This window comes from Fukomys damarensis, unplaced genomic scaffold (genome assembly GCF_012274545.1).
Source record: "Fukomys damarensis isolate Sample0158 unplaced genomic scaffold, DMR_v1.0_HiC HiC_scaffold_17, whole genome shotgun sequence".
Classification (NCBI taxonomy): Eukaryota; Metazoa; Chordata; class Mammalia; order Rodentia; family Bathyergidae; genus Fukomys; species Fukomys damarensis.
Window position 1 is genome coordinate 6,484,628 of NW_022900929.1, and position 25,292 is coordinate 6,509,919.

The 25,292-nt window shown below is 46.9% G+C and overlaps 1 protein-coding gene and 1 long non-coding RNA gene across 11 annotated transcripts in view; one reads left to right on the plus strand and one right to left on the minus strand.

The window, feature by feature from the left end:
- The first annotated feature begins 7,751 nt into the window (after nt 1-7,751).
- Zfand2a (zinc finger AN1-type containing 2A) lies at nt 7,752-18,188 on the plus strand. Of its 3 annotated transcripts, XM_033764820.1 has the most exons (7): nt 7,752-7,979; nt 9,230-9,327; nt 9,767-9,861; nt 11,935-12,066; nt 15,289-15,440; nt 16,211-16,294; nt 16,551-18,188. In XM_033764820.1, the coding sequence occupies exons 2-7, from the start codon at nt 9,273-9,275 to the stop codon at nt 16,567-16,569; spliced, it is 537 nt and encodes a 178-aa protein (XP_033620711.1). In that variant the 5' UTR covers nt 7,752-7,979; nt 9,230-9,272; the 3' UTR covers nt 16,570-18,188. The 3 variants fall into 3 exon arrangements, with proteins under 3 accessions (XP_033620711.1, XP_033620712.1, XP_033620713.1); XM_033764821.1 differs by lacking the exon at nt 16,551-18,188 and having other exon boundaries at nt 16,211-16,540; XM_033764822.1 differs by lacking the exons at nt 16,211-16,294; nt 16,551-18,188 and having other exon boundaries at nt 7,756-7,979; nt 15,289-15,592.
- A 373-nt stretch (nt 18,189-18,561) lies between these two features.
- LOC104853892 overlaps nt 18,562-25,292 on the minus strand; it is a 75,125-nt gene continuing 68,394 nt past the window's right edge. For 5 of the 8 annotated variants that reach the window (XR_004517665.1, XR_004517664.1, XR_004517662.1 and 2 more), the window contains 6 exons: nt 25,131-25,210; nt 22,317-24,180; nt 20,984-21,101; nt 20,089-20,446; nt 19,215-19,824; nt 18,562-19,129 (listed from right to left, as the gene is read on the minus strand). This is a non-coding gene — a long non-coding RNA (uncharacterized LOC104853892). The remainder of the gene's footprint in view (nt 19,130-19,214; nt 19,825-20,088; nt 20,447-20,983; nt 21,102-22,316; nt 24,181-25,130; nt 25,211-25,292) is intronic. The other 3 variants (XR_004517666.1, XR_004517667.1, XR_004517663.1) reach the window with 3 other exon arrangements.

Consider the following 25,292-nt stretch of genomic DNA (forward strand, 5'->3'; position numbering starts at 1 on the left):
AGATTTCAATGCCAGACACACACAGCAGTAGGCCCTTGTGGTGACCTCAACCACAGACTGGGCTCAGTTAGCTGGAGGGACTGATCATCTTTAGAGGACCACCCACCCTTTTTCTCATCCTATACTCTGGACAGGACCTGCCCTAGCCCATCCACAGCCTGTGAGCAGTTTCCTGAGACAGCTCCAGACAGCCATGGACCTGCTCCCTGCAGAGCTCGGAACAGCAGCTCTCTCCATTGCTCTCCCACCCACCCACTCAGCTTTAGGCTGAGATGTCTATTTCATGATATACATGCTTTCATTCTCTGGGCAGCTTTGTCCTCTCTGACAGCACCTGGAAAGGTAACTTGTATTTGCAGGTATTCTTCACACCACTTCAACCACCAATGCCTCCCTTGGGTTATGGGCAACATGGTGCATCTGAAGATCAAGGGGTCAGTACCACTAGGTGAGGTTGCCAGAAACAACGAGTCCTCCCCCTCCGGGCTGTGTGGGAATTGATTCCCTCTCAATTCCAAACTAATATTGGTGGAGAAAAGCAATGCTGTACTCTTAGCCAATATGCATAGATTAAGATAATGAACAAATGTAGCAGCCAGCCAGTGGGAGATATTCTACAAAAACACGGCTGCAGCCTCTGAAAAGAGCCACCGGGGCTCAGGGCTTTAATATTTAACACTGAGATTGGAGAGGTAGCAAAGGGGCCTGGCCGGGAACGTACTTCCAGTCACCAGGAACTCGGGAGGAATATTATTTATTCAGAACCCACCCGGGGGCCAAAACAAAGTTGGGAACAAACTCATGACTGATGCCATTGTTACTCGCACAGGGTGAGCTTCTTTACTCTGAGCCTGGGGACCTTTGAGGTGGGGACCAGCAGAGCTTGGGTTAGAACCACATTTGGAATCAAGAATGGATGATATTTCTGATGGGGAAATGCCATAAAAGGTCCAGGGAGAGTAGAATCACTGCTTAGTAAGAAAGGACAAATGGCTTTCCAAGCCATAGCAAGACTATCTGCCCATCTCAGACAAAGGTAGAGGCAGTGGCCATGAATGTCCCGAGTTGGTCCAAAACAATTTTCCTATTTTTCCCAAGAAGCATAGCATAGAGATTTAAATTCAGAACATGGTATATTTCCTGCCTTTCTGTTTCAGATGACCATGTGGCACCTCAGCAGAACTAACCCCAGATGCCAATACTTCTGCGAATAAGATGTCTTCAACTGTGGTTACACAGTTATTGAAGTTTTGAGTTTTGGTGAATACATATGATTCACAATATGCTTTCATGTCCTACTCAGGAAATGATACAAGAAAATGAGGGAGGGTCCAATCCCAGCCTCTTGAGTTACTAGTTTTCCTGGCTGTTGACAACCACGATAAATAAGAATGTCACCTAGCAAAAAGGCCCTTGCACAGCTCACTTTTTTTTTTTCTTTTGGTACCAGGGATTGAAATCGGGTCCTTGTACTTATGAAGCAGACAGCGGAACCGCGGAGCTAAATCCCTGGCCCAAGCTCACCTTTTCACACAGAATCATTTCAGATTGACAGAAAACAGCAGCAACTGCTCCAAGGACTCCTGCTTGTCTTTCATGCAGCTTACCCTGCTATTGGTGTCTTCGAAAATTAAGAAATCAACATGGGCACAGCATCACCAACCATCCTGTAGATTTTTAAAAAAATTTCTCAGTTTTTCCACTCATACACATTCACTGACAGGTCCTAGTCCGGCCCTGTACTGGGCCCAGTTTGTCCTTGACTCCTACCAACTCAGGAGATCCCCTGACTACTGCTCAGTCTACAAGGGTTGGAAGATCTTTTCTGGAGGCCTCCAAATCTCACCATCCATGGGCCAAAGATTCTCTTGCTGAGAAGTAGAGCAGCTGGATCTACTTCACACCAGTGGGGGATCTGCACTGGGAAAGGATGAGATCCCTGAGGGTAAAGGAAATCATTGCACAGCCCTGGCTGCTCAGCATCGATAAAGGAATTCTTTTGATAGGAGGTTTAAAAAGTCCTTGCAAGGTTAGTGCTTTCAGCACATCTGCAGTGGTGTCTCATTTTTCTTCTTTTCTAATGCTGTATTTGCATTTCAAGTCAGACATAGTATTTTATATGGATAATCATAAACAAGCAGCAGCCACACAACCCCCATCACTGGGAACTCAAGGGATGTGGAACAAAGGTTCTCCAAGATAGGTCTTTTCTGACAATATTTAGAAGGATATTGAAACAGAAGCCCTTGTGTTGGCTTATTATCAAAGGCATCATGTGACCCAGATTCTGTGATAAAAGGGTCCCCTGTGCTGGATAACATCACATCACAAAATTAAGAGATGGAGCAAGAAACCATTAGGTCATCCCTATCCTATTCAGCTGCTTTCTACTCGCTTGAGACCATGTACAAGTTTGTTTTTCATTCCACAGGCCTTTTGCTTACTTAAAAATGTGTTATGAGGCAAATCCATACTCTGCATCTCCCATAGTTTATCTTATAATTTCTTTCCGGAATTAAAATATCTGTCTAGCTGTCTTTGTGTCTATGAAATATTTATGCTGCACATGTCTAGGGCAACACAGTGTTTGATTTCTGTTGGTAATTTTTACTCTGAATATCACATGTGCCTCAGTGCCTGTCAGATCCACAGTGCTGGAGCCTGTAACTGCAGCCAAAGCATGAGGACAGGGGATCTCTATGGGCACAGTGTGCAAACAGGACCAGCAGGGCTGACTACCCTGCTCCACTCATCTGAAAATGAGTGCTTCAGTATGGGCTCTAGGAAGGAATCAACCCAAGTCTGTGATTGCCCTTACATTATGGGCCTTAATCTGCAGGCATCTAGAATGGCTACTCAGAATATAAAGACACACTGCTTCACCAGGAGGTTGCCTAAGACACTTGCTGTCTTACTGTTTCCCTGAGATCTGTGATAGAGCCCCAAGGCCACCTATTTTTGCAGACGTACGTAAGCATCATACAGAGTTCCAAAGCATGGTCCTCACTCTCAGGAGCCTATGTCTAATTCCAAGAACAATAACCCGAGATAGTATATACCGTGAGGGAACATGAGTCAGGCACATTCTACCATTTATCTTCCTCCAGCCTAAATCTGACTTTTACTGCTACAATATGTGGTAGGCATTTTTACTGTTCAAAAAGTATCTCTGAGCTGGGCATGGTAGCACATGCCTATAATCCCTGCACTTGGGAGGCCGAGGCAGGAGGATCAACAAGTGTTCAAGGCCAGTTTGAACTACATAGTCAGACCCTGTCTCATCGGGCCACGTGACTGGCTGTGGCCAATGAACTGGGAGCAGAAGCCACATACAGAAGCCCCAGGCTTTGGTTATCATTGCTGGTGTGAGGCCTCCAGAGCCACAGCAGCTGGTGATGTTCCCAAGAGTGGCTTCTCCATTGTCCCAGGCCTTGGAGGAAAGGATGACGCAGAACTAAGCCCACCTGCAGATCACAGTCATGGAGTCAGAGTTACAGTTGACCTTTGTTGTTTTCAACTGCTGTGACACAGTCTATCCTGAGCAATACACCACTGGAAGGAAATGACTCTTCCAAAGGTAATACATTTCCTCTAGTTAAATGTCTTGAATGATTTTCTGTCCTATTCTCTCACAAGTTCAGCACAGAACTGACCATGGTTGGTCACTGCCCTGCCTACCTATCTCTGTTTGGATCTTTTTTTCTGACTTCTCTTCCTCCCCTCCCACATCTGCAGGCATCCTCAGGTTCCAGTCTGCCTGTGTCATAATGTCTTTCTTGGAGACCTTATCCATCACCTCAGTTTTAACTTATTCCATTTCTAGTTCTGTTTTTCTCTTTTCATATGACTTCTCCAAAATTCAACATGAGCTCAAAGTGACATCATCTCCTGAATACTACCCTTGGTCACCTCCTGTCTCAGCCACTTTTCTCAGATATCTGAGATATCACACAATATCTGATACCCACAACTTAAGGGAGCAGAGGTTTATTGTGGCTCATAGTTTTAGAGGTTTCAGTCCATAGTTGGCTTGCTGCAAGGTAGAAAAGGTATGGTGAAAGGCCCTGAGCTGAGGGCAGCTGCTTACCTCATGGTGGCCAGGAAGCAGAGAGAGAAAGGAGGAGCTGAGGAGAGACATAAACTCTTCCAGGTCACACTCTAGTAACCTACTTCCAACCAGGCTCCACCTTGTAATAACACATTCAGCTCTGAATTCATCTGCAGATTAATCTACAAATGAGTGTGGCACCCATGATCCAATCACTTTCTAAGAGCCTCACCTCTGAGCACATGAGGCTTTGTGGGACATTCTATATCCAAAGCATAACATCTCCCTACCCTTGTCTGTTCTGGTCTCCAGGCCTAATACTCCACTTGCCCCACTCTGCTCTGTCCTTCAGACCCAGTCAGATGACAAGTTCTATTGATTAGTTTTCCAACTCTTTCTAAATATTGTCCTTCCTTTTCACCTTCATCTCACCAGTACCCTGAATACTTAGACCTGTGCTGATAGTCTTAAATCCTCCAAACCTTCCCCTTTCATCCACAACTCACTCCCAGACTTGTCTCTCCCAACACCAGCCTTATACAATAATCCATCTCCATTACAAATTAAACGCAACTCAAATTTCTCTGACATTCTAGGTCTTAACTTGACCTTAGATTTTGTGCTTTATTCTTTATTTTTTTCCCCTCACTCTTTCCTTAAATCACCAACTCACTACTGATAGTGGGTATCTGTTAATTTTGTTACTCCCGCATTCCTGATTCTCCTTCAACTGTTCATTTTATGTGACCCTGGTTGGGCCAGTATCAGTGCCCAACATCAAATGAATTTGTGGTTACAGTGACATTATGTCCTGCTTTCCCAGAAGAGCCCTAGCTTGTGCCTATTATTCTAATAAATTAATAGCGCCCATTTCCACTCTCAAAATATACTGTACCAATTAAGGCAATCATGGCTCAAGTCTGTGTGGTGGCACACACCTATAATTACAGCACTTGGGAAGCCTAAATAATGTGGCTCATGAGTTTGGGGCAAGCCTAGGTGACACAGTGAGAACCTGTCTCAACAAACAAATTAACTAACTAAAGAAACAGCTCAAGAAAGTCATCAGAGTCCATCCACGGATTTGAGACAGGTGCTGGGGAGATACTACCTTCTCATGGCTATACCTCAGGTTGTAGGCATCCACTTCCCCATATATGGAGGGCTGTTCTGCAGCAGTCAGAGGTCAGCATTCAGGATGGTGAGGACCTTATTTGGGTTCCTGGATCCAGGCACTTCTTAAATTTGGGAGCCACTATTCCCCTTTTGGAAAAATCTGATCTTGGGTTCTTGTCACATACAAGTCTTGGTGTACATACAAAGTCTCCCTGAGCCCCTTACTCAGTATAAGTCCCTGTATTCAAAGCCCACCGGGTCCATCCTCCTCTGTGTAGCCCTAGACACTCCACCCAACTTCTTCAGGACTGCTTTGGGAAATTTATTCTCTGAGTCTTATAACAATGACAGCCTCTGCCCTGCAACCTCATAAAAACAATGTTAACATTTACTGGCCAGTTGTTTCAGGCCTTTTTTCTTCCAAGAACAAGGCACGCTCCTGGGAGAGAGGGGCCCAGCATAATCTCTTTTTATTTTCTTGAGGACTAACAGAGTGCTGTGCACATAGCAGCCACTCAATAAATATTTGTGGAGCGTATGAATTATAAATGTAAAGGTAATATTGACTATGTGTCCAAGCAGAACAGAGTGTCCTATGGTAAGTGGTCAGTGGGAAGTCGCCTGTTTACCCAGACTGGGTGGGGACACATACTCATCATCTTTCTTCAGGTGTGCAGTTATGCCTGGTGTCTTCCGCTAGGCTACATCTCCCCATCTCACACTCAGGCTCCCCTCATTTCAGTCTGACTCTTGTCGCTGACTCTGGGACCATTCTCCAGGCACTGATGTCCTCCCTACCTAAATCCAATGAATCATCTCCACCTTGCTCTGGGCAATTCATCACTTCTCCCTCTTGAAAGCTCTCTCTTCCCTGGCTTCCACTCCTGAGAAACAGGGACTCCTCCCCTCCTCAGTTCTTTGATTACTCAGTCTCCACTGACTAAGCCAATTTATCTTTCTTTGATCTTTACATACTGGATTTCCCCACAGTTAAGGGCCTGGGCTCTCTTCTCCACATCGTATCCTTTCTATGGGCAATCTCATGAACACTTGCGGTACAATTTCATATTTCTGTCAATGACTTGTGACTGTATTTCTTAAGTGCAGATCTTTTTATCTGAGCTACACATTCATGAATCCAATTATTTTCCAACTATTCTCATTTGTCTCATATGTGGTATGTCAAATTGAAACATTCCCCACTTACTAGTAAGAATGTTTCTGGTTACAAATAATAGACAACAAGTCCTGGAACACTAAGGACACAGGTTATCTCACAATAAATCCAGAGACAGTGAAATTGGTTAACAGCTAAACAATGTCTTCAACAGCCTGGATCCTTCCTTTTTGTTGTATCTCTGTGCTTGAACATGGTCATTAAGCTTGACCCTCTTGTTACCAAGAGGGCCACTATTTCCAAGTGCTACAAAAAACATCTTCTGGAAGAGTTACAGCCCAAAAGGCATCTCTTTCACTAGAGAGGGGATCCCTTCCCCAGTGACTGGACTGCAGGTTCATGTGATGGCAGTATTGACCATGAATTCAGTGTTTACAAATCAACCATATGCATCAATAAGGTGTGCTTCATAAAACACACACAAGGTTAACAATGGATCAGTTGACCAAACTGTTGTGTTGAGAGAGGCCCATAACCATGAATTTCTATTGGGAACAACTCACCAGAAGCGTTCCTGAATCAAGTCTACCTGTACAGTGTTTGTTGGTGCTAAAGTCAACATCCAGGAGACAAGCTGCTGGTAGGGAGGCAAGTTCACTCAAGGCTGGCCCTGAAGAGGACAGAGGTTCTAACTCCTCCAAGCTCTCTCTCCTCCTATACAGGGGCTGGAGGATTTTGGGGGGGAAGGAAGGCAGTGCAGCTGCAGTCAGGGCAAGGTCTTCCTCAGCAAATGTGTCTTCTCTAGAACTTCATGCTGGATTCCTGTCTCCTGTGGCTAGTTACTATACAAAGGCCACTTGGGTCTGTGACTCTTAAAAAAAAAAGTTTGGCAGTTAAGTCTAAGAGAGGCTTTCCTTCACCCAGAGGACCTGGGAGGAGGAGAAAGTCTACAGGGAATAAGTCGCGAAAGGCAATTTAAAGAAGTCTCATGGAAACTTCGAGGAACAGAAGATGCACGTGGCGGGTGTGAGGGTGCGAAGAGGCCAGTTTAGGGCACACAGACACTTTTCTCTGTAAGCGACTCTAAGTCAGGAGGGTCCATAACAGCAGCTCTCACCCCCTAAGCAACCCAAAGCGGAGGTCTCCCCACCCGCCTCTCTTCCTGGGCGCCTGTGGCTGCTCTGTCCCCGGAGATCCCTTGAGAGGCACGCTGTGACTCCGCGGGGACGGGACTTTGACTCAGTTTCCTCGCTCACAGAGGCCTTGCTGAGCCTGCGTAGAGCTGCTTCACCGTGACTCAGCAGCGCGCTTCCAAAATCTTTGGGACTGTACGAGAAAAGGGGCGAAAGGCAGGACAATGGGCAGGCTGATAGGTCTGTCGCTGGGGGATTGGTTAGCTCGCCTATGACGTATAGAAACGCGCCGACCCCCTTAAAGCAAATGAGCCACAGGATTGGTCAACCTGAGGGTGACGTCTTTGGGACGCGCTGTGAAGCCCGGCCGGAAGTGCTGGGACGGCCGCTGTGGATAAATCGCCGGGTTGTGAGCGCCGTGATGCTGCATTTATGGCGCCGCGCGAGTGTTGAGGGAGGTCTTGCTGCCTTGCTCCGTGGGGCTGACCGCAGAGAGGGTCATCCTTTCCGTCTTCTTGGCTTTTTGCTGGCTCCCGCAGCTGCTTGGGTCCTCGAAGAGAGCCAGGTACCGGGGCAGGGTGGGTGCTGAGTCTGGATCTATCCTTGGTCAGGGCCCGAGGCCTGCCCCGGGCGAGGGAACGTTTCCTCGCTGTCCGTCCCCTGGCTTGTACGGACGAAGCGTCTCTCAAAGAATAGAACGATTGACGCTTCCGTCCCGCGTCAGGCATGCTTTGACCAGTGTCCTGGTCAAGAATAAGGTCATTTTGAGATTGATAGTAGGTTCTGGTCAGCAAAAACCTTCGGAACACGTGCTCTGTGTTATGTCAGGTGAAAGATGGGCACACCCAGCCCTTGGGAGCTGTGAGTGCCACTGGCAGAGGAAGAGTAGAGGGCCTGTGGACTTTGATGGAGGCTGGCGAGGATGATGTTTTTGAGGAAGCAGCACTTTAAATTTAGGTCCTGAAGGGTGCGTAGATGTTAACAGGGTCAAGAGTGTTCCAGCCATAGGAAGGCCTGGAGGGTAGGAGAGCGCTGATGGTCAAATCTGGAAAACACCTCCATTACTGGAACTCTGGAAGGGACCGGAGTTCCGAGAGGTTTGGTGGGTGCCAGGGCCTGGAGGGGACCTTATAAGCCCTGCTGTGGATTTGAATACTCTCTCTGATGCTGCAGTTTCACCGGGGTTCATGTGTTTTCCATTATGAATTAATGGAAATTAATGTTAATGGCTGGCACCTCTCTCTGATCAACTCTGGGCTGATGTCATTAAGGAATAAGCTCAAAGTAAAACGCAATGCATAAGGGAGAGAGAGAGAGAGAGGCAAGGGACAGAGCTAACCTCCTCTGAATATTGTAGTCGACTAATGTGATTTAACACCTGGCAACGGAGTTTTGTTTATGTCGACAAGTATATTCTGTAAATAAATTGTGACTTAATATCTATAGATTGTAATTTTTCCTAGCAGCTCTGTGAATTGAATATGGGAAACCCCTTTTAGTATGGGTGAGTGTGGTTTAGTGAAAACCTAGAAGTCGGGGTGAGCTTTATAAACTAACTAGGGGTTAAAAGAACAATGAAGACAGCAACTCATCTATCTTAGTGGGTTTTGTGCTGAAACTCCCATTTTTTTTGTTTGCTGAAAGTCAACAAGAACTTGTGATACCTCAGTTTTGCACAAAGGCCCAGGATGACTAGGTCTTTTAATGTTCCCAGTAGAGGGTGTCTGCTCTCATTAGCTGAAAAGGTTATAAGTCCTGGGGACTAGTCCTGGCTGTCATTGCTGAGTCACCTTCTAATTCTTCTAATTCTCATAGGCAATATTTAACTGCCACCTGTGTTGTGAACACTGTTTTCATAATGGAGTTTCCTGATTTGGGGAAGCATTGTTCAGAAAAAACTTGCAAGCAACTAGGTAAGCATGTTTAAGAGAATATATATTAATGGAAATAGTATTTTGTTGGCAAATTTGTTGGGGAGAGCTAGCCATTCCATTAATTAGCTAATAACTTTGTCTTGGCCTTTCTAGGCTTTCAGTACTGGGGCTCTGGTGCGGGGGGCATTGATGTTTAGTATTTACCTAAGGCTGGGCACCAGGTTGGCCTCTTGGGCTAAGTGGATACAAGTGCACTGGATAAATGATTGTGATGCTGTATGAAGTGGGATCTGTCTTGAAAAGATAGCTTTATAGATCCTTAAATGTCATTGGGTATGGTTAAATTCATAACCCTGAAGTTGTTTTTCACTTGTGATGAAGCATTTAGTATAAAGACTTGCTTAACATGATCTGTAGTGTTTTTCTCCTAACCTTTAACAGACTTTTTACATTTATTTATTTATTTATTTATTTATAGATTTTCTTCCACTAAAATGTGATGCATGTGAACAAGATTTCTGTAAAGATCATTTTACCTATGCTGGCCATAAGTGTCCCTTTGCATTCAAAAAGGTAATTAACCTTACTTATTCTGTTCAGAACGTTCTTATCTGCAGTGTAAAGTTGTACCAGTCACTATAATAGATGCTAACCATAGCCGGCTACTTAATGAGAATTAAATAAGATTTAAAATCCAATTTTTTAACCAAACTAGCTATATTTCAAATGTTGTGTGACCACTGACCACTGTATGGAACAACATGATTAAGGAACATTTCTTCCATCTCAGGATATTCTGTTAGTGCTACTCTAAAGCTATTGAGATTTTTTTAAGACTTGAAGAATCAAATTGTAACTGTGAATCATGAGATCATAAATTGGTTAAAAGAGAGTTTTTGTTTAGGTACAGAATGGATTTGCAAATCAGGAGACACAGGTTTAGTTAGAAACCAAGCAAGTGTTCTGGCAAGGGTAAGAGGAGTAAGTTTTTAAAGAGAAAAGGGGGAGTGTGGAATGTGGTAAGGTGAAATAATTTCTTTTAACTTTTTCATTTGGCCCTGTTAGTTGTACATGTTGTTTGGAAAGAATTTAGATTGGTGCTGGGGGTCTGTTCATACATTAAGCTGTCCCTGATGGTTTGCTAGGGGTCATCAGGAAGCAGTAAGTCTTCTGGAACTGTCAGCAAGTCAGCAGGAATCCCTCACCCTCAGTTTGGAAATCAGCAGAGTCAGTGGTCTTACAAGCATGTTCTTGGCAGATGGTGCTTTTTATCTGGAAGTTAGAGACTGGACTCATGTCTGGTGGCAGACTGTAGCAGCTATTGGATGGGAGGCTCACAGGGAAATTTTACTCCCAAAAAACTGTCTTCACTTTTATTGTCATACAACCTAACATTCAGAGCTCTCTTCCCTTATTACATTCTTTGTTTCTTTGATCCATTTGCACCAAGGATAACGCAGCTGTATCTTTATGGGGTGTAAGGAATGTTTCAGGACTAGTCAGGAAGGTGTTAAAAGTGCTTTGTGGCCTTGATATATCAGAGGCTGGTCTGGGTTGTACATGGTAGCATCTGGATGGCGCCAGTAAGAAAACTGCCTCTCAAGTTTCACTTTCTCTGTTGGCTTTTCAGGGGGCCGCTTAGCCCCTTGCTCTCACTTTGTTTCTCGATGGTTCACAGATTATGTCAGTGAACTCTGACACTTCACCTGGCAGCAGATGGGGTGGGTAGATGACTGAGCATCACATGCTCTGACCAGAACTGGCCATGTTCTGCCCCTTTGCCCTCAGTTTAGGTCATCAGGGTGGGTGGGGAGAGTGACTCACAGTCCCCACATTTACCAGGCCCTGATGGCTAGGCCAGCTACACTGTTTATGTCGATGGCACTGTCCCACATCCCTGCATTGGGAAAATCTGGCTAGAGGTCACCTAGGAATGCTTTATTTCTCAAGGGGTGGACTTGTCAATAGAAGGACCACCACTCTGTGACCCCTCTAGCTCCACCCACAGAGAGCTCACACTTCTGTGTTAACTGCCATCCATCCGATGCCAGCTGCCACCTCACTTTCCTTGTGGCCTGTTCCCTCAGCTCCGGTCCTGGCTCAGGATTTGAACCCTCCTTGCTGGGCGCCACATCACTCCCTCCAGAGCCCTCTGGTCTCAGGCTTGCAGTCAGGATGGTTGTTATGTACCCAGTGCTCCCCTGTCCACTGAGAAGGGAACCTCCCTGTGTATAAAAGGCATGTGGGAAGCCACCAAAGAATCGGGGAGAAGGCTAGCAATTGAAGTAAGCTGGAGGATCCTCATGTCAGTGTTTTCTCCTCTCTTTTCCCTTTGAAGGTATTAGATAGGTGGTCTTCTCACCTACGTGTGCTGGACACACAGCCCTGCTGTCCTGAGATGCTGTTTGATTTCACCAGCTTCCTTTCCTGGCACGTCTTCCTCAGTTCTTTACATTTAGATTCTACTCAGGTCCTCTGGAGGGTGCTTTCCCTTGTTGCTCCGTTGTCCCAACTGCCAGATTCTCCTGGTGGTTGGGACATCAGTTTTTGTGTTCTGCTTGTGTTCATATGCCCCGTACTGTCTCACCTGTCCATATGTGAGGTTTCATTGTCTGAATCTTAAATACTGTATTGTCTTACATTTAGGATGTCCAGGTCCCCGTGTGTCCGCTCTGTAACATACCCATCCCCATAAAAAAGGGAGCAATACCAGATGTGGTGGTTGGTGAGCACATGGACAGAGACTGTACAATTCATCCTGGGAAGAAGAAGGGGAAGGTAAGGACATGTTTCAGGTCACTTCTGTGACCTGTGAATGTTGGTTGTTTTCCCCGGGGAATAAAGGTTAATTTCTAACTTATGTACAAAGGAAAGGCCTTAATGATAAGTCGTCGTTTTCCTGTGTTATGAGAGCTTGAGTTTCTAGTTATGGAAACAGAGTCCCTACACAGGAGAGTCCTGGCTTAGGGTCTTCTTTACCCTATACTGCTGGCCACCAGTGTTTTCCCTGAGGTAGAGAATGAGGCTTTCCAGAACCTTTTCATTAATGTACATTTATTTTTTAAGCTCCCAGGAGCAGGTAAGAGGATATAAAATTCAGAAGTCCATCTTCTTGTGTCGGTAGCATTTGTATTTTTATTTTATTTTTGGTACTGGGGATCAAACTTAGGATCTTGCTCTTGCCAGGAAGGTGTGGCACCTCTGCGCTATTTCCCTGGCCCTGCATCTGTACTTTTATCGGAGTTGTTTATCTGTTTACTTGGAGTAAAGTATGTTAGGTCCCTATTCTCTGGTGGTCATGCCCCATCTTTCTTGCTTATCTGCCGATGTGTGTGTCCCATCCTTACCATGTCTTGCTTGCTCTTTTTATCTGTTGCCTATTCGCCACAGTGTGCACTGAAGATGTAGTTGTTACCTGCTGTCCTGATGCTCTCAACACACTCTCTTCCAGCCCCTCCTGCAGTTGAGTTAGAGGGTGCTGGAATGCGTTTCCAGCCCTCTCGCCATGAGGAAAACAGCCCTGAGAGTCCCTTTGCTGCTTTTCCAGTAGATCTGGGTTTCACATGTTGCCTCACTGTAGATCCAGTTTCCCTTATCTTGTGTTTCCTTAACTTATTCCCTATGTTGGGCACACACTTATGGTTGCTTCTTGAGGGAGGCTGGGAGATAAATGGAGGGCATGTGTTTTCCGATGTTTTTGTTCTCCACTTTCCCCCAGACTAAGCTTATCACCTTAGAGTGAAGGTCCCGCTGTGCTGCCATCAGTGTTGGGTGGCATGGCTCATTTCTTCTACTTGCTCTTGGTTTAAGGAATTCACATCCTGGCCTTGGCCAAGCTAGGAGGATCTTGTGTATGCTAAATACATAATGGACCTTCCCACTGGTAACTCCAGCCCTGGGGTTCTGGAATGTTCTCTCTATTTCTGGTTCTCTCCACTTCCTGCACTACTCTCTGGATTCTTTTTTTTTTTTTTTCTGGTACCAGGAATCAAATTGGGGTCCTTGCACTTGGGAGGCAGGTGGTGGAACCACTGAGCTAAATCCCCAGCCTACTCTCTGGGTTCTTGTTTCTCTTCCCTGTCCACTATGATCTGCCCCAGTCTTATTTCCTTACCTGCCTTTTTTGGGTTTCTTAGTAAAGGTTGTTCTCCTATGCCTACTCTAGAGCTACCTGCTCAGAAAGTGCAGAGTGGATTCCACCTATTCTGTGGGTCGTTTTCCTGGTTCACTCCCTCAGGAGGCCTCTGAGACCCATTTTTAGGGGGGCTGATAATATTTTCCAGAGAAAATGTCCCTCCCCCGCAATACCTGCTCTGTCCTGGCCAAGCTGGAGCAGCAGCTAGAGGTCTGCATGGCACCTGAGCCTGCTGCTCCACTCCCACCCCAACTGTAGAGTGTGCCTCCTGCCCCCAGACTTACTCCCCAGGCCAGCACAGCAGCCTCTCAACCTGCCTCTGCCGATGCTGGGGAGAAGGTGCAGCCACTCTTGCAATGTCCTGCTCCCCTGGGTTCTATGAGCCTCACTGTGGGCCTTTGAGGTTTCTTCTCATGGTGGGGGTGCTTTGTGGCCTCCTGCCTCGAAGCTGGTGTCTTTCTTACTTTCCAACCCCATTACTACTCGTCTTCGTGCTTTTCACTTGCTAAAATCTTACGGCTGTAGGTTTTTGTTTTTTTTAAATTCTTTGCACTTGTGGGTTTATCCCTTCAAAGAATTTCTTTTGTCACTTTTATGGGGTTTCATGGGCAAAACCAGCACGTGTCTGCACACCCTTTCCTCAGCCAGGTGTCCAAAGTGCCTGGCAGCAGGGAGCCCTCTATAGACAGTAGCCCTCACAGCTCTTGCTGCCCACTGGGAGGTTTATTCAGGTTTTTCTCAGGTTAGGGGCATTTGGGTATCTGTGTTTTGTATCTTTCTGTCTCTCTCCCTGGTCTAATTCATTAAAATAACCACATGGAGTGGGGGAGGTTGCTCAGTGGTGAGCGCTTGCCTAATGTGCATGAGACCCGGAGTTCCATCCCTAGTACTGCAAAAAGCAAAACAGGAAAAAAACTTTTCTTCTAGGGAACTGATGTTTGTCACATTTAAAATCAGTTTCTAGTCATAGAGCCTAGTTTGTAGTTACCAACTATCTTAACCAGTAGGTTTCATTAAAATACCATAGCAGTCACATAAAAGCATAAATTACCCTAAATGTAAGGCCCATTAACTCTTTCTGTTTCCAACTTCACACTCCAAGGAGGGACTGCCTATTCCTCCCCTCTGTGGGAATGCATATCTAGCTCCCTTCCTTGCCCTGGACACTTCTGTGCAGCACCCCTGGCCTGCTGCCCTTCACCATGTTGGAGAAGTGTGACCTTCACTCTTGGCTCAACTCAGAACCACCACCTCCATCTTCTGTTCCTGTTCCATCCTGGCCTTTATGCTACCTGCTATCCCCAGGTTGCTGCACAACCCCTCTCCCCTAACATACACATGTCTCCTTAATTCACAGTCAGAAGTGCCCAGAATTTATGTCAACATCTGCCCCTCCCTCCAAAACCATCCATGACTAGTGTTTTGGGGAATAGATGTTCTAGCTCCTTTGCTCCTAGTGCAGGCAACCCCTGCTGACCTCAGAGTTCCCCGGAGCCATCTACCCTCTGTTTTATGGGCTTGTTATGCCCCTACCTGGCTTCCTACCTCCCCTGAGGTCCTTTTCTTCTTAGTCTTCAGGGACAGCTCTGGTCTACCTTCTTGTGAGTCCCCAACCTTGCTGTCTTAATCAGCATTCTGGCAGTAAGGTGTCTGAATGGAACCTGACAGCTTCATTCTGTGTAGCTAACACCTGTGTCTAGCTTGAATGTGAGTGGTCTGGTTGGGGCTGGTAAAGAACACCTACTGACAGGGCTGGGGATTTAGGTCAGGGGCATAGCACCTGCCTGGTAAGGGCGAGGTCCTGAATTCGATCCCCAGTACCAAAAAACAAAACAAAACACCTACTGACATGACTGCCCTCTCAGGTCTTCACATTCCGGTGCTCAAAGGAGGGATGCAGGAAGAAGGAGATGCTGCAGCTGGCTTGTGTACAGTGTCATGGCAACTTTTGCATTCAGCACAGACACCCTCTGGACCATGGTTGCAGGGCTGAGAGCTGCCCTGCCAGCAGAGCAGGGTGAGGATGGTTCCTGGCTGCAGCTGAGCTGGCAAGTGGTACCATGCCCAAGAACTGGTTTGAAATCTGGGCCAGGGTGGGGAACAACTTCAAGCATCATCTGCACTAAGTTGATCCTAAGTATCTACTGTAGAGAGGCGGGTATAATAAAATCAGATTTTAAGTTAAAGTTGGAGTCTGCTTGTATTAGTTCTTGTAGCTACTGTGACAAAACACCATAGAAAGTAACTTCAACAAGAGCGACTTGGGCTGAAGTCCAACTATGGGCAGATTGTCTCTCTCAGAGGCCTGAAGGGAGGGGCCTGCCCACCTTCCTGTGGTTTGCTGGCTGCTTTAGTGAGCTTCGACATGGGACACAGACCTGATCTTTATCATCGTCTTCCTATGGCCTTCACTCTGTGCAACTCTTAGGTCGCCTCTTCCCCTTCCATTGCCCTTCTGATGACCTCTTTGAAGCTTAGTCACTTCCAAAGGCCCTGACTCCAGATCAGGTCTATTCTGAGTCCCCAGGGATCAGGACCCCAGCATGTCCTTTGGTAGAACATTAATTCAGTCCATAACTCTAGTACCTTTATCAAGCAGTGGAAACATTTGCCCCAATTTTCTGGTGAATGAAAACGGAAGGATAAGTTACCTTTTAACTGTTTTCTGTTGCTTCTCATGTTGTCCATACCTGAACCAGCCTGGGGTCAACTGCCTGGCTGTGTAGCTGGAATGGGCTTTCTTGGTGCACCTGTTGGGACTGACCGAACACTGACTTTTCTGTGCAGGGGTCAGGCCACAAGAACTTCTGAGTCTAAGCCATCAGGAGCTCTAAATGCCCTGTCTTCCAGTTGGCTGGCCCAGCGACTCAGGTGAGTCTCAGGGGCATGCATGAATGAGTATAGCTGTGGTTATGTTGGGTGAGGCACTATGCCCAGTAGTCGGGGTGCGCTTAGTAGCTGACTGTATGATGCAAGGACAATGCGGGACTCCTGAATTCCAAGTGCTGTCCATTCCAGCTCCTGATCGTGTCTGCTGCTTCTGAAGTGAGTCTTGTGGCCCCCAAGATCTTTCTGTATGGTAGGCCACTTCTAAGTGTCTAAACAGGTGCACTTCTGTCTCTTCCAGGTGGAAAGTGAAGCGATGAGGGGACTTTGTGCATAAGGTGTATCAGGTTGTCTCTGCACTGTTCCAGCTTTGCACGTGATGGATGCTCTAGTGCTTCTCCTGGGGAACAGTTTTTCATTAAAACTTCATTGATACATACAAATTTGAGGGGAATATTAAGTGATACTCCTACATTATGTCTCCATAATGATGAAATCAAGTAGCTTCAAGAGCAGAGGATCCAAGTGAGCCAGATCAGCAGCAGCTCTGCCCTGGACTTGGTCAGTTCAGGACCCAGTCTTCTGAAGATTCTGTCCCTTAAACACCAGACAGCTGGCCAGAGCTCTGGGATCTTCTCCATGCAGCATCTGTAGTGAGTGATCCGTTTGAGTCCAAGGAAGGAAGGAACCTCCTTGCCTTATTTGGGTCCTTGTCTAGGTCGGCCCTCTGGCCACTTAAGGTCCTGGAGAGAAGGTGAGTCAATCCTGTGTCCCATTTCTGATTCCATGGTGCTGGGACACTCTTGAGAGAGGTGTGTATTAGGACTGCTGCATGCTGCTTCTGCCACAGCAGCTTCTAGAACTGGCCCTGAGACAGCTCACTTGTGTCTGGCTTTGGTTTCAACTCCAAGAACAAAGTTACAAGGTGGTAGCAGATCAAGATGAAGCTCTGTCTGGTGTTGAAATGATGGAAACTTCCAGAAGTGACTTAAAACTATGAAGAAGGGAGAGGGCATGGGGCTGGTTTGATGGTTTGGAAGAGCAGAAAACCCAAGGAGTGGGGAGGGAGAGGGGCAAGGGGCAAGCTGGGGTAGGTAGCCCACAATCTCGAGGTTTGAATGGTGAACCTGTTCCTCATCAGGAAGGCCCACATTCTAGGAGACGTGGTGACACAGACACCAGCATTAGGTTTAGTATGAGTCGAGTCCTCTTGTTTCTCAGGCCCTTGGCAGTCAAGGCTGAGGTGAAACAGGGTGGTACCAGTTGGTCCTGATCCTAAACCTACAGACCAGCCACACCATCCGGACTTCCCATTGAGACAGTTTACTGCACCTGGCCTAAAAGTCCTAGCAAATTACCTTTTCTTCTGGTTTCATAGCCTCTAATTATAATGGGGGAAAGGGCTCAGTTACATTCCACACAAAGGGTTGAAACTGTTTCCATGCTGCCTTGTTTAGTGGTACTTGATCTAGGCTGGTCACTCTCAGGCACTAACACACATCAATCAGAGCAACACTGGGCTCTTCCCAGAGTGCTGGGCCCACCCCTGCATGTCGGATGTAGGTCTAAGTGGACTCAGATTTGCATTTGGGTCCAGTCCCAGGTTGTCCTGCAGGTCTGGGGCCTCACTTGGGCAGACCACTATTCTGCACATCTCTCCAGCACAGCTACTGTTAGCCATTCAAGCAGTGGGTACTTGAAGCACAGGCAGGACAACTAAATCTTTAATTTTACTTGTTTAAAAACTGCTCAGTTCAGTTGTTAGAATACTTCTGTGTGTTAGGAACTGGAGTCTGAATCTACCCTGGATATATGAATTTGTCGCAGTTTTTATGTTTTTGGTGCTAGGGATGGAACCCAGCCTTGCATATACTAAGCATGTGGTCTATCATTGAGCTCTATCTCCAGCCCTATAACTAAATTTTAAAAAATCTAAATACAGAACAGGCATTTCTGATGAAAATGTAATGTCCAAATTGAGATGTATCCTAATTAAAAATAACACACTAGAATTTTCAGACAATACTAAGAAAGTAAATAGGATTGTTAAAATATTGTTTACATGTTGAAATGATACTTACTGTTTTAGATACAATGAGTTAATAAAACACATTAATTTCACCTGCTTTTTTATTTAACTGTGGCTTCTTGAGATTTTAAAAGTCAGGGGGATGGCTTGTGTTACATTTCTGTTGAATGACACTGTTCAAGAGATTCTAACCTAAAGAACAAAGCATCACAGATGGAATATCCCTAATCTGAAATATTCTAAAAATCTAAAAATTTTTTCTTTTTTTTTTGGCTTTTGGAGATAGGTTCTCACAATGTGGCCAGTCTGACCTCAAACTCAAAATCCTCCTGCTTCAGCCTCCTGAGTGCTAGGATGATGGGCGTGCACTGTGATACCTGGCTCAGACTTTCTCATGTGACACTGTAAATTGAAGATTCCACAGCTGACCCCATGTTCATTTCTCCATCCTCACATTTATCTGAACTCTTTTAGTGTGCAGCTTGAGTTTTCTGCTGAGAACTTCAAATCACTTGGTATTTTTCCTTAGGCACTTGGTTAGTAGACATTTGGATAACCCAGAAGGGCCTAAGTTAGATATGTAAAAGTCTGCTTCTCAGTCCTGCTCCTTGAAAATAAGTCCTACTGTCCTTTGAACCCAGAAATTTCTGTGCATTTCTAACAATGTGTTTTTAGAACACTAAGGTCGTGCCCTGTGTCTCTACTGCTTGCTTCTTCCTCTGGCTGCTGTGGGTGTCTTCTGCTGGCCTAAGGAGTCTGCTTATAGACTGCTGCGTGGTGTTCCATGGCCAACACGTTGGTCTTTCTGCTGGATGATGGTCCTGTGTGGTCTCCCAGTTGTAATCACTGTCCTGGAAGGGGGCACATGTTATACCAAGTTCAAAAAGTCACACTTGGCTCTGTCAGTTGCCCCACACCCTTATCAGCAGGTGTTACCTCTCTGTGGTGCATATTTTCAGGCATGTGAGTAATGTAAGTTTCAGCAAGACCTCCCTACAGCAAACAGAGAGTCAGGCGTGAGAAGTCGCATCTTTCCCTGTCTTGGTGCTTCTCTTTTTTTGAGTTGTGCTGTGGCTGGCACATCCAGCTTGTCTCTGCACAGGGCCCAGAACCAGGCTTGTGTCCCATGTCCAGGGTGTAGTGGATAGCCTGCATGGTGCTGCTTCAGGTGTGTGGGCTGCAATATCAAATGTTTTCACAAGATGTCACCAAAAGCCTTGGCTGGAATCATCAGGGTTGGCAGTGTCCTGTGCAGCATGTGTCCATCCCGCCCGTCAGTCTTGCTTTGGCTCTATAGGTTGATAGTGTGCAAAAGGCTGTCTTCAATTAACCTTACAAATTCCTTCTATGCAGTAAGCCTAGTCTAAACACAAAAGATGGGTTCTGCAATGGATCAATGGCTGAAATACCTTACATTCCTACAAAATCTAGAGTCAGGATCTTGGACATTCTCTGAGCTTTGCAGTGTCTTAAGTGTAACAGGAAAGCTGGTCTCACTTTGGTCCTGAGTTGACTGCCCAGATGAGTGTGGATTTCCTTGATTTTGCTGAAATGGTATAAAAATATACAAACATACCATGTTACACAAGGAGAATAAAGCAGTCAGAGCTTACACTGTGAGGTAAGTTAACTAAGTTTGGTTCACAGAGGTTGTTTACTTTTCATTTACTTTATGTCATCCTTTGATCTCTCTCTACTGACAGACTTGGAGATTCTGCTCACATCCACCTTGCCAAGAGCTCTGCCCATACCTGAGGTGGTCAGCCTTGGGGACAGCTCATATCCTTTTGACACAGTCTTCCACACATACCTCACATAGCTAGGAGATGGAGCAGGGGCACTCCATTCACTTCCATGTTGTAGGGGGATCCGCAAACGTGATGTCACGACCTCTGTTCACAGGCATGTTGCAGAAGGATCTGCAGACCTGACGTGGTGAGGACACAGTGGTTTCTACTTAAATGCACACACGAGATGGTTAGACGTAGGGAGGTGTCTCTGCTCACATCTGTGTTGTAGAGCACTCCACACATGCCTGTGATGGCCAGGATGTGGGGGGCTCTACTCACATTCTTGTTTTACAGGAGTCAACATACACACGAGATGGCCAGACATTTGAAGTGGGGGCACTCTGCTCACATTGACCTTGTAAAGGGGTCCACACACACCTGAAGTATTCAAGACACAAGTTCTGCTCATATCCATGTTATAGAGGAACCAACACACTAAGATGGTCAAGAACTAGGAGCTCTGAACTCATTAGATGGCTGGTCCGCACCAGACCTGTGCTCACATTGTAGAGGGCTCTTGCACACAAAGCTAAGGTGGCCAGAATATGAGGGTGGAGGGACTCTGGCTATACCAATTTTCTAGAGGGTTCCACATACCTGAAATGGTCAGGACTGGGAGGGCTCTGAACATCCACATTATAGAGGCTCCAAATGTGGATGACGTGGTCAGATGTTGGGGGAGGAGGGTACTGTTTCTATCTACAGAGCGCAGAACTACATACAGGGCAGCTGAGGTGGCTGGGCTATGGGGGCGGGTCTGCTCACGTCTACCTCGTTAGGGTTCTGCACACACTGGATGTGGTTGGGTCATGGGGCTATGGTCATGTTCATGTTGTACAGCCCTCCACTCACACTGGAGCTTATCAGGACATGGGGTGCTCTGCTTACATCCATATTACAGAAGGCTCTACATACCAGAGTTGGTCAAAACGTGGATAGCTCTGTTCACATCATTTTAGAGACCTTCACACATAGCTCCAGTTGTCATGACATGGAAGACTGGTCACATCTTGTAACCACAGGTGCTGCACACCTGAGAAGGTGAGGAGAAAGGTGCTGTACTCACATGTTGTAGAGGTTCTGCGCACAATTGGTGGCTTTGTTCACATCTTTCTACAGGGCCCCACAAATGCCTGAGTTTGTCAGGACACAGGAGGGCTCTGCTCACACCTAGTTTTCTGCAGTGCTACACAACTGCCTGAGATGGTGGGCATGGGGTTGGGTAAAGGGTGCTTTGCTCACACCTTGTAGAAGGTCACACATATACCTTTGGTGGTTAGGACATGTGTTGCTGTGTTCACATCCACATGGTTGAGGGCTCCACATATGCATGAGATGACCACCACTCAGGCATGGCTCTGGTCACATCCATGTAGAGGGTTTCCACACTCCTGAGATGATCAGGATCGGTGGGACTACTGTCCCATCCTCAAGGTTGAGGGCTCCCATTTGAGACAGAGGTGTATATGATATGTGAGTGTTCTACTCACTTTTCTATTGTTCAGGGACTACACATGCCCTGAATTGGCAGGACATGGAGGGCCGCACTTCACATCTGTGTTGTTGAGCTCTTTATAAATGCCCAAGTTTGAAGGACCTTGTGCTGTTGGTTTGGGATTGAAGCTTCAAACATCTACATTGCCCAAGGCTCCCTACATTCCTGCTGTCCAGGCCACCACCAATGCCTGAGGTCATCAGGACATGGCTCTGCTCTGCTCACAATCACAGTGTGCAGGTTGCCACATGTGCCTGAATTGGTCAAGACAGAGAGAGGCTTAGTAAGGGGCTGCTTGCACACCTGAGGTGCTTAAGACGAGTGGGGCTTGATTCCCGTTCACATTGTGGAGGGCTCTGTATATGCCTGAGGTAGTCAGGACATGGGCGGGGGTGGGGTTCTGCTTACAATCAAGTTGTACAGGGCTCCATGGATGGGGTTGGTGGTCACGACCCAGGGAGCTTATTTACATCCACACTCTACAGGGCTCCACACAGGTCTGAGGACATGAGGACGTGGGTGGGGTTCCTGTTCACATACACATTTTATGGGTCCCCACCCTCCAGACAGGATGAGGACACACGGAATGGCTCTGTTTCCATGTTCTCTTTTGAGAAGCCCACAGACAAGTAATGTGGTCAGGACCCAGGACCTCTGATTCACAGCTGCATTATAAAGGGCTGCACACATGTGAAGCAAGGATGGAATGTGGGATGCGCTGCTGTCATCCCCACTCCTGAGAAACTCACATACCTTACATGGTCACTCCAATGGAGCAGTGCTCACATTCATGTAGAGGGCTCCACCACCATCTTACATAGTCCAGAATTAGAAAGCGTGGTCACTTCTCTTGTAACAGAGGGCTCCAGACCCCTGAGTTGGTCAGGATGTAATTGAACTGTTCATGTCCATGTCCAGGCCTCCACACATGCCCTGTGTTGTCAAGAAATGAGGATCTGCTGACATTCTAGTCAGAGAGGGTGGCACACAGCCAGTAGTTGACAGGACATGGAGAGTCTCTGCTCACATTCCAGGTGTACAGAGTCCCACCCACGACTGAGCTCCTGAGGATGTGGGGTGCTCTGTTCACATTCACACTGAGGAGGGCTCCACACCGGTAAGACATGATGATGGCATGGCAGGTGGCACTTGTTGTAGCCATGTTGTAGAAGTTTCCAGAGGCCTGCATTGCTTGGGAAATGGTGCATCTCTTGCTGTGTCCTCTAAGGACAGGGCTCCATTCATGATGGTGATACATATAACATGTCAGTGTTCTGTTCTAATTGACTTGGTAAAAGTCCAACACACCCAAGTTGGTCAAACAATGCAGGATCTCTCTGCACTTCCACATTCTCTGGGGCTCCACCAGTGCCTGAGGTCGTCAAGACGTGGTGGGGTGCCCCTGCCCATGTGTGTATTGTGCAGTGTACACACCTTGCTAAGATGGTCAGGACAGGGGTGTTTATTCTCCAACCTTGTGGTAGACTACATCCTCAGGAGGCTGAACTTACAGTGACGTTGGACAAGAATTAAGATAAGTGTGGGCAGGTGGGGACATATTGGTTGTTCAGGTCAGGTTCACATTGTACAAGGTTCTCTACATACCTTGGACAGGGGTGACAGGTCAGGGGGATGCAGGCAGCTCTGCTCACATTTATATCAGAGAGGGCCCCACATACAGCCAGTTATGAGGTTATGGGGATCTAAGGTGACAACCACATTGTGCAAGGATTACAACTGAATTAGGGGTGGGTACATGAGGAATTGTGTTCAAGTCCATGTTGTCCAGGATGGGCTCATACGTGAGATTTTCTCTATAAGAGTGCATCACCTCACATGTGGGGTGGGAAGGATTCCACATACCTGCGCTTGTAGATATGAGGTGGAGATCTGTGTGGACATTATAGAGACCTCAAATATATCCCTATATGAATGAGAGCAAAGTGGAGTTACACTCTTATCCACATTGTATCAGGTGCCACTCGGGCCATTGATAGTATAAGGGAAGCCAGGGGTTTGGTCACATCCTCCTTGTACAAGGGTGAACACCTGCCTGAGATGGAGTGCATGTGTGTGGCAGGGTGTGGGGGATAGGGTGTCTTTGGTACATATCTTGCAGATGGTTCTACACATGTCTCAGGGATTCAGGATATTGGTGGCTGTGTTCACACCCTTGTTATTGAGACCACTACACATACACATGATCTTCACCACAGGTGTATGGCTCCAGTCACACCCATGTTGCAGACAGTTCACACACTTCTGAGATGGTCAGAAGTAGGTGGGGCTCCTGTCTTGTCTACGAGGTAGAGGGCTCCACATATGACAGAGATGGAGCTGCCTAGGTTGCACTCCCCTATTGTAGAGGGACCACACATGCCCTGACATGCAGGACATGGAGGGTCACTCTTCACATCCATGTGGCTGAGGTCTTCATAACTCACTGAGTGTGTCAGGACGTGTGTGTAGTGGCCCTGCTCACATCCACATTTTCAGGCTCCCCACGTTCTTCAGACGTCACATTGTATGTGGGGGCCTCTGTCCACTCTCCCCTACTGGATTCTTTGACACGAACCTGAGGTGGTCTGCATACGGGGTGCTCTGTCCACATTCAGATCTAAGTGGGCTCAACACAGAGTTTTGATACAGTATGGACATGGGGAGGGGCAGTTCCCAAAGTCACTTTGTAGAGGGTTACTAAACACCTAAGGGTGTAAGGATTGGGACGTTTCTCACAGCACATTGTAGAGGTCTCCATAGGAATCTGAGAGATTCAGGACAAGGGGCCTGTGCTTCTACTCTCTTTGGAGAGGGCTCTCAATCACAGCAGTTTACACAAGGGAAGTGTGCTCACTTTCCCATTATCTTAGGCTCTGCACTTCCAGAAATGATCACCACCTGGCTGGGCTGTACCCCTGCCTGAATTTGTCCAGATAGAAGAGGGCTCAGCCCACAGAGTGATGTATAGGGCTCCACCTGCCTGAGTTGGTCGGCATTTGTCGGGGTACTGTGCCCCATGCCTTCTAGAGGGTTCCACAAAGGTCTGAGGTGTTGAGCAAATGGGCTGCTCTGTTCAAATTTCATGTTGAAGAGGGCTCCACATGTATGAGATGAGCACAACACTGGGATGGCTCTGCTCACATCCACAGCTACATGAGAGGGTCAGGGAATGGTGGGCCTCTTCTCACATCCACCCTGTAGAGGGCTCCATGCATGATGCAGGTGTCCAGGGCATGTGGGGTCTGCTGACCTTGTATCAGGACCACACATATCCTTTACTGTCAGTGTGTGGCAGGGCTGTGCTCACGTTCATGTTTTCAGGGCACCACCAATGCCTGAGGTTGTCAGGACACGGAGGAGGCTCTGCTCACCATCACAGTGTGCAGGGAACCACATATGCCTGAGCTGGTCAGGACAGCAAGACGCTCTGGTCACATCCACAAGAGGTGCTTGCACATGTACAATTCTTAAGACAAGGGTAGGGTTCTGGTCACTTTCACATCGTGTAGGGTTCTGTATATGCCTGATATAGTCAGGACATGGTGGGTTATGGGAAGTTCTACTTACAGTCACGTTGTACAGAGCTGTGTGAATGGTCTTGGTGGTCTCCACCTGGAGAGCTCTACGTACATCCACATCCTACAAGGCTAAACACAGGTCTGAGGACGTCAGGACATAGACTTGGGTTCCTGTTCACACACACATTTTATAGGGCCCCTCCCTCCAGAC

Excerpts from the sequence above, each read along its gene's own strand:
- Zfand2a (XM_033764820.1), top strand. The coding sequence starts at position 9,273 with ATGGAGTTTCCTGATTTGGGGAAGCATTGTTCAGAAAAAACTTGCAAG. Across the intron at positions 9,328-9,766 it reads AAAAACTTGCAAGCAACTAG|ATTTTCTTCCACTAAAATGT; the intron begins GTAAGCATGTTT and ends ATTTATTTATAG. Across the intron at positions 12,067-15,288 it reads CTGGGAAGAAGAAGGGGAAG|GTCTTCACATTCCGGTGCTC; the intron begins GTAAGGACATGT and ends CTGCCCTCTCAG.